The sequence below is a fragment of the Perissodus microlepis genome, chromosome 11, assembly GCF_051167445.1.
Source record: "Perissodus microlepis isolate ML-2025 ecotype Zambia chromosome 11, ASM5116744v1, whole genome shotgun sequence".
In the NCBI taxonomy this organism is placed as follows: Eukaryota; Metazoa; Chordata; class Actinopteri; order Cichliformes; family Cichlidae; genus Perissodus; species Perissodus microlepis.
The window spans coordinates 8284484-8297673 of NC_140471.1; the positions used below are offsets into that span (position 1 = coordinate 8284484).

General features: G+C 40.8%; 1 protein-coding gene across 2 annotated transcripts; it reads left to right on the forward strand.

Annotated features, from left to right (window-relative positions):
• The first annotated feature begins 963 nt into the window (after positions 1 to 963).
• LOC146377188 (uncharacterized) lies at positions 964 to 12661 on the forward strand. 2 transcript variants are annotated; one of them, XM_084943120.1, is made up of 4 exons: positions 964 to 1407; positions 9293 to 9802; positions 9963 to 10469; positions 10595 to 12661. In XM_084943120.1, the coding sequence occupies exons 1-4, from the start codon at positions 1293 to 1295 to the stop codon at positions 11839 to 11841; spliced, it is 2379 nt and encodes a 792-aa protein (XP_084799246.1). In that variant the 5' UTR covers positions 964 to 1292; the 3' UTR covers positions 11842 to 12661. The 2 variants fall into 2 exon arrangements, with proteins under 2 accessions (XP_084799246.1, XP_084799245.1); XM_084943119.1 differs by lacking the exons at positions 9293 to 9802; positions 9963 to 10469; positions 10595 to 12661 and adding an exon at positions 2468 to 7823 and having other exon boundaries at positions 1024 to 1407.
• Positions 12662 to 13190: the final 529 nt, after the last annotated feature.

Sequence of the window (13190 nt, forward strand, 5' to 3'; positions counted from 1 at the left end):
AACTTAACCATGCTTTGTTTATTTGGTGCAACTTTTATGCAGCATAAAAGTTGAATGAAAATAGTATTTCCATGTTTTTAGTGACATAGGAATGTAGTGTTAAAAATATTATAGATTGTTTATTTTGCATTATTGTGAAATAAATTGAAAAAACTTCACAAACTGTCACTTGTCTTTTACAGTGTGACAGGGTTTTTTTGTTTGTTTGTTTTTTGTATTAGTGTATACTCAAATATGGGACTTTACAGGACTGCTTCTTTTTTCACATTTTAACTACCCAGTATTCAGACATGAATGTTATCTGTCCCGAATTATTGATGCTGATTCACTTGTATGGTGCAAACAACTAGGCCACTTTAGCTTACCTGTTTGTGCAGACAACCATATTCCCCATGGTTAAATGCAGCTGTTTGGGTTTAAGTCCGACCCAAGGTCCTTTGGTGTGTTTCCAGTTTTCCTGTCCAATACTCTCCTATCAAATAAAGGCAAAAAAGCTATCCGAAAATAATTTTGAAGAGGATAACCACTTGTGATATCCATTTACTCTGACTAAGATTAAAGGGGGAAAAAAAGACTAGAACAAATTTCAGGCTTTTATCCTTAATAGTCTTTGAGATATTCATTTTCAAACATTTGCTCAGATTTTAATGTGTGCAAAAAAGAGCTAAAAATGAATGGACTGGCTTTTTAAAATATGAATATATCAAAAATGTATTTGATACATGACCCTAAAATTTCACAGGTCACCGAATTAAACTTTAACCCTGTGTACTGTTGATCAGTTAGTATAAGTAAATGTATTTTATTCTTTAAGCTGTTTTTTTTTTTAAATCTTTTCAAATAGGTAACTAGTTCCAATCAACTGCAGTATATATGTAACTTTAGTTTTAGTGGAGAACAGCTCCTCCTGTTCTGCAACAAGTGGAAAAGTTTGAGGGCGTTTGTTTGTCAGAGTAATGCACCACCACCACCACTGGCGTCGCTGCAGGGTGATAACTTCGTGTTGAGGCAAATAAAAGAGAAGAAGAAGACACTTCCGCTGAGGGGAAGGATAGGCGCACTGCGCAGGTGTTCTGACTACAGCTCGCCTTTATATGTACACCAACCGCATTATTAAAACGGTTAATGATACTTCTCCGTTATATTTTAGCGAACTAGACTTATATTACACACTGTTTTCACTCCCGTGGAGCTGACTGAGTGGTAAAAAATAATTTGTATTAAAAAAAAACAAAACAACGGTGGCGCTGTTAAGCTAACAAGCACTAGCGCCACCAAGCAGCCACGCCAAGATGGAGGGATCTGCTTCCTCGGCCAGCGTAGAGGACGGAGCTGAAAACAAACGCCATGCTGACGAAGGGACACCTGAAGAGAACGCCGGTCCATCGACTGAAGAAACCGCTGACAGTAAGCACCCATCAACAGACCGTGACTTAAACATTTACGCTCCACCGTTAACACAGCATCAGTGCGTTCCTGTGCATTGTCTTCCTGCACTCCATTAATAGGAAAATGTAAATATTTGACTTGAAGGCAGATTTAAAAAGTGCTCTTTTAACACCAGTAACAAATATAAAGTTACCAGTTCGAGTTAAAGGCTTCCCAGCATTTTCAGTGGGGCGTATTGAACAAACAGCGCCAGCCCTGGTCAAAGTTAATACTCAGCCATATGGATCGAAAATTATGTGACTGCTTTGCCAGAAGCAAATCTATGTATTGCTGGAAACATGCTTTTTCTGTAATCCTACTGAATAATATAAATCTTTGGCCAGGCCATAAATAGGGAAGTGCTCAATCTGCGGTATCTCCAGGTTTTTTCCCCCCATAATAATCTTTCCCTTGGTATTTATTTCATTTGCATTAACAATCTGGCACCAGCTATACACGCTTTATCCTTAATATCAGATTTGTGTGCGCATTGTTGTTTTCACATTGATGACCGCACAATGTTCTTAAAGTGTTGTTTATATTTTAATACCTGTTCCACACCACTGAAGTTGCAGCATTTTTACAAACCAATTCTGGTTCATCTGTTTCATTTAACAATCCGCTTTCGCTCTTCTCATTCTGCGTCGCCACCATGTGCTATGAAAACATAGGCACTGCGCATGCGCGTTTTACCCATATTCTATCGCAATATTTCATTTTCCTATCGTTGCCCAAAATTACACCGGTATTACCGTGAACGGTATGATATAGCTCAGCCCTACTAGCAGTGTATTTGCACCTCAGTAATGACACTTTTTTTTGTTTTTTTTAATAAGTGTTATTTTTCTCCTATCATTTTTTTGTTTTATATGGAAATTGTGCAGTTGTGTGATTATACTGTAAGCTCAAGTTACTTTAAAATAAAGACATGTTTGCGCCTCTGTTTTTTGTTTTGTTTTGTTTTTAAATTTCCTTTCTTTTTTCTTCTCTGAAAACAGGAGTGGCTTTGACCTCCTCTTTTCCCCTTTTCTATTTTTAGGGAGTGGGGTTTTCTGCTGTCAGCATTGTGGAGAAGGCTTCAGAGAGGAGGCAGCCTTCTTGAAGCATTTGCGTGAACATCCACAAGAAAGCATGTATTTGGACAAGCACATGGATGAGTTACATGATGGAGAAAAGGACAATGAAGTGCTTCACTTTTGTTCTTTATGTTCAGCCTCATTTATTGACCTGAGTGAATACCACTTGCATATGGAAAAGAACCATGATCAGATCTCTCAAAAGGAGACTAGTATCCGGATTAATGCTGCCATAACAAAGCAACAAACTTATGAATGTCAGGACTGTGGGAAATCTTATGGTGTGATTGGACACTTTCTCAACCATCAGCGCTCACACAGACAACCCTCCAAATCAGTTTTTCATGACCTTCAGCATTTGAAAAAGAAGTCGTTTCAGTGCGAATCTTGTGGGAGAAATTATTCTCGTGCTTCAGCTCTTGATGCCCATCGTCGTTGTCATGAGGAAAAGTTGATTAAGCCCAGAAACAGGAGTTCAGGAGATGCAATTCCAGCTGGGGAGTCATTAGCAGAAACAAAGGCAGGTGAAAGTCAAACAGAGGATTATTCTGAAAAGGTTTTTACATGCTCATGTGGGAAAGCTTTTTCTGCCCTGATGCGACTTAAGACTCATCAGAGATTTAGCCGCAATAGTCAGTGCTCCCCTGAAGAAATGAAACAAAAGCCAAAGAAGAACTGCAATGAGTTTTACTGCAGCGAGTGTAAAAAGGGTTTCAGTGGACATATTGCTCTCTTTAACCATCAGCGATGGCATGCCAATCATGCTGATAATTCTGCAAAAAGGTTCCCATGTGAGGAATGTGGAAAAGTGTTCATGACTCTTACGTTCTACTACAGGCATCAGCGCACTGCACACAGTGACGAAACCCCAGCAAAGTCATTTCACCATCAGCTGTGCCAGCTACAGAAGAAGGCATTTGAATGTAAAGATTGTGGGCTAAAGTTCTCCAGGTCTTCAGCACTTCATTCTCATCAGCTTCATCACACAGATGTTTTTAGAGAAACTGAGAAGGAGGCCCAGATGTGTTCCTCTCTACCTCAAGACCAAATGGCAGAAAGCAGAAGACCAGAGATTGACTTGGAAACGTCTACAGAAGGAAAAGTGCTGCTGGACAGTTTGCCTCCAACCAACATGACTGAAGAGTTGTACATAGTTGAGACTGATGAAGACATGGAAAGTTATGAACCCGGTGACTTTAACGTACAGGTGATCAGTGCAAGTGAGTCTGAGGATGAGCCACCCCAAGATCTGAATCCTGACCTGGAGCTGGTGTGTGAATCCGATCAGGAGGGAAGAGATGACGGTGATATTGTTTCCAAACCAGAAATGGACTTGAAAATTGTACAAATTGATTTTGAGCAGGCTGATGAGCCGATTGCACTGATAGCGAGAGAAGCTGAGAATAAATCAGCAGAAGACAGGTTTGATTGTCCAGAGTGTTATCGCTGGTTTTCTAGTTCTTCATCGCTGCGTGTTCACAGAATGTGGCATGGCGTTCATAAGAGAAGACAGCAGGCACAAGGTCAGTCAGCGCCTCTTTACACATGTGACACTTGTGGTCATGAAGCAAGTAGCTTTGAGGCACACTGCCATCACATACAGACCCACGGTGGTCAGAAGCCAAGCAGCGATGCATTTCAGGAGGTGGAGGGATTAGAGAAGAAAAATCTGACGTGCAGTGAATGCGGCAAAGTTTTCTCTCGTTTGTCTGCTTTGGTCTCTCATCAGTTGCATCATCCCAAAAGAAAACAGTTCCAGTGCCCAGATTGCACAATGTCTTATCTGCATGCAGCTAGCCTGTTTAACCATATGAAAACCTGCTCTGCACAAAAAAAGGAAAATATTTCAGTCAGTAAGAAAGAATACAATCCAAAGAAAACCCTACTGGGCCCAAAGATCTATCATTGTGAGCAGTGTGGAAAGGGTTTTTGGTCTCTAGGTGCTTTCTCACACCACAAGCAAAATCCGACAGAGTGTGCAGATTTGAGGCTGAGAAAAGGTGTCCCGGGATCCTCTGTTAATGGACACCAACGCTCTAGCATGAAGGTTGCATGTCCGGTGTGTGGCAGAAAATTTCGGCACAGAGGCATCATGACATTGCACATGCGAAAGCATGAAAATGGAAATCACAAATGCGAACTCTGCAACAGGTCATTCCGCCTTTTTTCCAGCCTCCTTAGACACCAGGTAGTGCATAATGACCAGTTGCTCCCACCACCCATCAAGTCTTTTCAGCATCAAGTTGAACAGCTGAAAAAGAACACCTACAGCTGTCCTGACTGTGGGAAGTTGTTTTCACGGGCCAAAGCACTGCAGTTTCATATGAAAAGCCATGGCTATGAGAGTGGGCATTCTCCATCATCATCGTGGTCCAGAGTCACGCTGGAGGATCTACAGTGCGCTACATGCCTTGCACATTTCAACAGCAAGGTCTCTTTAAGGGTTCATCAGAAACTGTGCATTAAAAGAGACAATCAAGTTGTTGCAAGTACAGAAAACGATGATGCTCTAAGATTGTGCGAAGGCAGCATGGATGCTAGCACATGGGAAAGCTCTGACCAGTCAAAGGTACATACACCAGTAAAGAGTGAAATGGATGGCACGGAACCAGAGATGGAAAATGACACAGGTGAAGGAGAACTGGAAAACCCAACTGCATCCAATATGAAATACAAATGCAAAAAATGTGACAGAAGCTTTTCAGTAGTTGGGGCTTTAAACTTTCACAAAAGAATTCATGCTGAGGGCTACAGGTCTTTACCAAAATCCAAACTGGCCATTTCTACAATGTTAAAAAAACCTAAACAAGAAGAGCAGGGTAAAGGACTGTTTCACTGCTCTGAATGTGGGAGACGGTTCATGTCTAACTCAGCCCTGGGCTCCCACAAACGATGGCACAAAGAAAAGAAATCTTCGCGGTCCCTGCTAAAAGATGATGATTTGAAATCCCTTAACCACAAAACCGTAGATGGAACTTTTCAGTGCAAAAACTGTGGCAAACAGTTTTTTAATCACCGCGTTCTGCAGCGCCACCAGATGTTTAATCCACCATGTCAAAGCAAAGCTGTACCAGAGCCAGATTTGAGCAGCAACGAACCAGGCAAGACATTTGTGCAAGATTCACTTCCAGGCAAGAACAGTAAAACTTTAGAGACGGGAAACGAGGTGTTTGACCAGGCTCCAGAACAAGTCAAAAGAAATTGCAGTGAGAGTGAGGCCGTATTACTGGCACTGAAGCCAAAACCTCACCAGTGTCCCCTCTGCTCGATGACCTTTACTAAAGCAAGAGGACTACGTGCTCACAAATGGCAGGCCCACGCAAAGAGCACAAAAGGCAAACGCAAAGCTGCTTTGCGTAGAAAAAAAGAGCCTGTTGCCTCAAGTAGTGAGATGAGGAAAACTGGAGATTCAACAGCAGCAGATAACACTAGTGTGATGTTAAAAAGTAGCACAGTTGACAGAGAGTGGATGAAAATCACATTGGATTCTCCTGTGAAATTGTGTCAAGACTCCAGGGAATGGGGCATTTCTGAAGGCGCCCCCAACTTTAAGAGAGTTTACCTGGATGTGAAGCAGGAGTCGAAACTGGATAATCAAACTCCTAGAGCTGCAGCTGAGGTTCCTCCACAAGTCAGCTGTGTAACGGAGAACACAGCCAAATGCTTCTTCAAGTGTGATAAGTGTGGGAAAGCTTTCCAAACGGAGGAACAATTAGGGACCCATAAGGCAAAGGCACAGAGTCGGCCTTACTCCTGTGCTCTGTGCTGCCAAGGCTTTTGGACTGAGAATCAGCTACATCAGCACCTTGCTTGGCACGACGAAGTCCGCTGCCGTCTGCCGAATGAGGTACGCTATAGACTGAGTGCTGCTATGACCTCAAAGCCTCTAAAACCCAATCCCCCCGCTGCTGACAACAGAGAAAAGTTTTTCCCATCTTCTAAAGTGATTCGGCCTACGCTCAACTCAGCGGGCCAGTCACAAAGTAGCCATAAGTGCCAACACTGTGGCAAAGCCTTTCTTTCATCGACCGAATTACAGAAACACAAAACGGAGCAGTGCAGCAGCAGTGACTCATACCATTGCTCCGTTTGCCCCAGGACCTTCCGTGAAATCCAAGACCTCATCGAGCATCACCAGGAATGTATCAGCGATTACAAAAGACAAAGCGACGCTCCTGCTGCTGTCTCTGCAGGAGATTCCAATGGCCTTACCTGCCTTGAATGTGGAACTACTTTTTGTCAAGAAACTGATTTGCACCAGCATTATATTGAACACACCCACAGAGTGAATTAAAGCAAAGAAACCTGAAAAGACCTGAAACAATAACTCTGTACATAGATGCTGGCTTTTCTGAAACTTCTAAAAATCTTTGTTAGAAATTTTTTTTTTTTTTTTTTTTTGCACCTTTTACTTTGGCTAAATAGTTCCTAATTTGTTCGTATAGTTTTTGAGATTCGTTGTACTTAAACATGTAACACTGGACTAGTATATGCTGAGCATCACTCTATCCCGTTATTAAGTTGATGTTAGTTCTATTTTGACCTGCACCACAAATCAAAACGGTGCTGAAGACCAAGCAACCAGACAGCACCAGAAAGAGCTGCACTGTGCAAGAGGTAGCTTTAATGATCTGGCTGGTGGCGGTACAAATGTGAAAATACACAGTGTTGTTTTTTTTGGGGGGGGGCACTGATGTCATAGAGCTCATATTTTTTGCTGTTTTAAATTGACCTGTTGTGAATGTAAATTGAACTTGATTAATTTCTTTGGGGACCACTGTCTTTCATTTTCAGATAAATTTATGCATGTAAATTGCCCAGAGAAATGAAAAATGCTGTTGACACACTACTTGCAAAGTGTAGAAAGACATGCTAAACAATGTTGCACCACACGCATGTGCTAATTTTGCTGCTGTTTTTGTTAAGAACTGATGTTTTGTTGAAGGATGATTAACGTTTTGCATATTTTACAGAAAGATAAAGAACCTGAAATTCAGCAATGCGTACTCTTTACATAACCTGGTAGGAAAAACAAAATTCTTGTCTAACATCACTTGGTCACTTCCATTATTATAAACTATACTACGTTCAGGCCATTGTATGCTTTGTACAATGCATTACGCATTAACTGATTTATAAGCTCCTCTGTTGATTCTTTATAGTGTTATTTCTATTGTGTGATAAAATATTCATTACTTAAAGTAGCAGTTATGTTCTTGTAGTATAGTTCTAAGTAGTTTGTTATATTTATTTGTTTTTTTATTCCTAGAAGAAGTCAAAGAAGTTGAAAATAAACTAACTTGTTTTTGCCATGATTAATGGTTGTGTGATTAATTCAGTCAGTCTGCATATTCTAGTCATGTCTGGGTTGTTAATATTGTTGTTTCCCATTTCACTATTACTTAGCTTATGAATGTGCCAATATGCGGGTGACATAAATTGCTTTCGGATTACTACGTTTCATATCTAGCATGTATTAAATAGAGCACCTTGATGTGTCAAAGGAGCAAACTAAAAGTTTGCTACTAAAACAATGTACAAATAAGTAAAAGCATGTGTTGTTGATCATATTAGTTAAGGCTCTGCAGTGATATAGGTCCAGCTTCCTCCAAAGATGTTTGCAGTGCCTGCTGTAGCACTGATCAACAAACATTTTGTTACTGGGATTCTTTCACCTGTACTTCCACTAATTTCACTTACTGACTCCAAATATGAGAGCTGTTTTCTTCTAGCTTCACGTTTTTTGTCGTTATGATGTTCCACTGATTCACTGGATAACAGGACTGGACAGAAATGGAGATGGATTTCAGTGTTTAAGACATCAGTGCACTAAAGGTGATTTTCTTGGTCCTGATGAACATGAACTGATGCTTCATGATGAGTTCAAAAGGAAACGTAAACCAGCTGAATCAGCAGCATTCAAGCAGGTTGTTTCTTGGCAGTCACATAGCTGTTAATAGTGCTGAGCTTGTGGATAAACATGCTGAAAGTATATCAGATAATGAGTGCCAGAATGTCACTGAAGATGCACTTTCTACATTTTCTCCACCAGATCTGTGTGATGTCAGCGATAAGTGCCGCTAAAGATTTCATCAAAATATGAAAGTGATGAAAAACTGATATCAGGGAAAATTGAGTCAGCGCATGGTGGGTGACCACTGTTGGTTCTTGCAAAGAGAAATGAATGTGCAGTAAAATCCAGTGCCTCAAACATTTCTAAGCACCCTGAGCATGCTTGTTTTTATTTTTAGCTAAATTGATAGAAATATGCTTAAATGCAACTCCGGTGTCATCTTTAAGAAAAAACCACAAAAAAACCCACAAAAAACAATTTTGGTGGCAAATAGTTTAAATCCCAGATATAGTGTCAGTATATTGTTATTAAAAAATATTGAAATGGCAACGTGACTCAAAAACCTAATGTGTAGGCTTAAATCAGATTTCTTATCTAAAATCAGTGTAAAAAAATTCTCAGTGGCAAACAAGAAGATATTTGTATACATCAGTGTAATCAGGAGATGCTAAAAGATGTCTTTACTGTCAGTGCTTTGAAATCAGTATTTCTATGCTTAATTTTAGGTTGTTTTTTTAATTTCCTTTTTGGGTTTTGTTTTTTTGTTTTTTTGCACATTTTTTGCTGACGTGATCACTTTCTAATGCCTGCTGAAACATAGAATAATTTATCTCAAACTGTCAAAATAAAATATTACTCAGACTTTCCATGTAAAACACAGGCTGCCATAATAATCTACATGGTAATTAAAATTTTCTCCTGTTGCTCTTTGCAGATAAAGAACTCAGTGTTGAATGTAAGGACTGTGGGCTGAAGTTTGCACAGCAGGAGCTCTACGAGACTCACCTGCACCAGCACGCCGTGGAAGACGAGGAAGCTCCGATGGAAGAGGACAGGACAGCAGAAACCGTCTCTGAGAGAGCAGACGATGGAGAGAGCAGAGATGAAGATGTGAGAAATACACTTAGACAGGGTTACACCTGTGTGACCTGTGGAAAGAATTATAAATACCGGGTTTCGTTCCAAAAACACCAGCGTCTCCACAGGAAGAGGACCTCTAAAGGAGATAAAATGAATGCAAACATGCAAGAGGAGACGAGAAAAGAAGACAATGTGGAGAGAAGTGAAGTTGAAGGCCCAGGCGAGGATGCAATGACTTCAGAGCGTGACAGCTCTGTGGAGTCTGATTGTACAGAGCCTGTGTGTCACTCAAAGGTTTCCAAACTATCTGATGGGTCTGAATCAGAAGATGTACGATCGCAAACCAGAGGACAGGTGGATGAGAGTGAGTCATAGCATGCGAACACATTTTGTTATTATTATTAGTGTTTACTGCACCCTTCCTTAACAGCATGTCAGCATGATACTACATCTTCTCAATTTACACTAAACATTTAATCAGTACCAATACTTACTGTACTTAATAACTTTTTTTTCCTTTGTAGATGAGGAGCACAGAGTTGAATGTAAGGACTGTGGGCTGAAGTTTGCACAGCAGGAGCTCTATGAGACTCACCTGCACCAGCACGCCGTGGAAGACGAAACTCCGATGGAAGAGGACAGGACAGCAGAAACAGTCTCTGAGAGAGCAGACGATGGAGAAAGCAGAGATGAAGATGTGAGAAATACACTTAGACAGGGTTACACCTGTGTGACCTGTGGAAAGAATTATAAATACCGGGTTTCATTCCAAAAACACCAGCGTCTCCACAGGAAGAGGACCTCTAAAGGAGATAAAACGAATGCAAACATGCAAGAGGAGACGAGAAAAGAAGACAATGTGGAGAGAAGTGAAGTTGAAGGCCCAGGCGAGGATGCAATGACTGCAGAGCGTGACAGCTCTGTGGAGTCTGATTGTACAGAGCCTGTGTGTCACTCAAAGGTTTCCAAACTATCTGATGGGTCTGAATCAGAAGATGTACGATCGCAAACCAGAGGACAGGTGGATGAGAGTGAGTCATAGCATGCGAACACATTTTATTATTATTATTAGTGTTTACTGCACCCTTCCTTAACAGCATGTCAGCATGATACTACAGCACGATACTGTACTTAATAACTTTTTGTTCCTTTGTAGATGAGAAGCACAGAGTTGAATGTAAGGACTGTGGGCTGAAGTTCACACAGTGGGAAAACTACGAGACTCACCTGCACCAGCACGCTCTGGAAGAGGAGGAAGCAGAGATTGAAGACCACATGGTAGCAGAACTAGTGCCAGAGAGAGAAGATGCTGGAGAAAATGGAGATGAAAGCATGAATGGTAATACAGCTGAGTGTGATGAGAGCGATTCAGCCCAAACAGGGACCTCAGACCTGATTCAAAGTTTTGGAGTTTCCACCGCCTCAGTGAAGAATGCACCTAGAAAAGATTATGTTTGCTCGATCTGTGGAAAGATTTACGCATACCTGGTTTCTTTCAAAAAACACCAACAGCTGCACGAAAACGAGTCCTCTGCATCAGCGAAACCTCCGGACGAGTCAATTTTGCGGCAGTACGAGTGTCCAGATTGTGGGATGCTGTTCATCAGACGAACACGGCTAATCTCCCACCTGAGAGTTCACAGAGCAAGCATTTCATTAAAATCAGCCCCTCACAGATGTGATACTTGTAACAAGGACTTTGCTTCTGCGGGGCTGTGGTTGGCTCACGCTGAGCTACATAAACAGAATCCATTTTGGTGTTTGAGCTGCACACGCGGCTTTAGAGATGAAGCGTCACTAGACAAACACCTGCAAAATCACTATCACAGGCACGGGAGCATCCGCACGTCTGCACAACCCACAAGTCACTTCAGCAACCACGGTGGAGCTAAGCAGAGCTTCTCCAATCCCGGAAAGGTAATTTCACATCAAAAACAGCATCGTACCAACTCTGTGAACCTGGGAGGTTTGATTCAAAGAAGTGCTCTTCTCCCTTGTGTTGAAGAAGAGCCAGAAATGAATGCAGACTTAAAAGAACGACCAGAGGAGGAGGAAAGCACACAGAAAACAGGGCTACAAAGCCCATGTGAGAAGATTGAGGATCGTCACAGATCTGACAAGTCAGACTGTGGAGAACCGGTGTTTCACTTTAAGATTTTGAGACAAGCTAGCTTGGCTGATCTATCTGACGAGTCCAAATCAGGAGACGTACAGTCAAAAACAAGAAACGAGCCGGACGAGACCGAGTCACAGGAAAGAAACGTGCACAGCGACCATAAGTACTGGGAATGGGAGTGCTTTGACTGTGATATGGGCTTTGATGATGTGGCAAAGCTGCACTCGCATTATATAAAACATGCAACTGGGGAGTTGCCTATACTGTGGGATAACACAGAGGGATGAGGTGTCACTGAAGCATTTGATTTCTCATCCCTGCTTCTGTTCAGATCTTTTTTTAAGGACGTCATACAGCTGCTACAAAAAAAACTTTTGCCCTTTTTTTTTTTAAACAATTTTTTACTTATTCCTGATGAATTTATTTTTAAAAATCATGCGTTACAGTACCCTAACAACAAATATCTACCCCAAGGAGGCCTATTTGAGGTATAGCCTCAATGTGCTATGAGATTAAACTTTTTAAGGCATATTTTCAGTACATAAAATCCAAGAGATTGAGAAACATTCTTGAATTAAACATGTCAAAGAAAAAAGGAAAACTTGAGTACAGCTGTCCTCTCTGTGTTCCTTTAATGTTTTCCTTAAAAAAAGCAAAATCCTGGAGATTCTTTTCACTGCAGATGTTGACACGCAGAGGATTTTATGAATGTGCCAGTTGAGGACGTACAAGACATATGTCTCTGAAATTAGACACACTGATCTTCATGTCTTCTTGCTCAGTTGTGCACCAGAGTCTGTCACTTCATTCTCTCCTCTCTCCAGAGTTTGTGAAAGGTCACAGGTCGCTGTGAAATGTGGATTACACACTGTTGTAGGAAATCTTCAGTTTTCTGTCGGTTTCCCACATAAAAACAGAACTCTTGAACACTGTCTCACTCACTGCTGGGATATTTATTGAATTCCAACCTTTCTGTCCATCCAACTTTTATCAAGTAAATGAACAATATTCCTTCTCCCTCACCTCAATTATTCCAGTATCCAGAGGTGTGCACAGATATTTTGTGTGAGATGTTTTCCAAATAAAAAGGCATATTCTTTTATAGAAGTTTCTGAAGTCTGTTTTTAAATTTTGACATTTTAAACGTATAATTAAACTCAGACACACAACTAACCAAATCGACATGTGCTTTTTCTGATGTAAGTGGAGATGTTTTTTTTCTTCTAGTGATTAATTGGGTTTATGACTTCAAAAACGTTGATATTTTTTTTTTGTTACTAGTTGCTGAAAATGGGCATCTGGATGCCTAATCAGAAATTCCATCCAGATATTGTCAAATTAAAGCATTTCTGATCACTTTAATTGCGCATAAAATGGCAACCTATAAAGGAAGAATGATAAATGACTTCACTGATTTTAGAGTAAGTGTATAAATGAGCACTAAGATAGATAGTTGGCCAGTCTGCAACAGTCACTAGTTTGAAAAATGTAACAGCTCATGATATTAAATGGTTTATTTAGTAATACAATGAGAGCTAATTGCACTCAAGAGACTTTTATGAGATTTCATGAATTATAAATTAAGCAAATAAGCACACAACTTCATAAGCTTCTGTACTTGCTGCTTCTAAGTCTA

Excerpts from the sequence above, each read along its gene's own strand:
- LOC146377188 (XM_084943119.1), top strand. The coding sequence starts at position 1,293 with ATGGAGGGATCTGCTTCCTCGGCCAGCGTAGAGGACGGAGCTGAAAAC. Across the intron at positions 1,408-2,467 it reads GACTGAAGAAACCGCTGACA|GGAGTGGGGTTTTCTGCTGT; the intron begins GTAAGCACCCAT and ends TTCTATTTTTAG.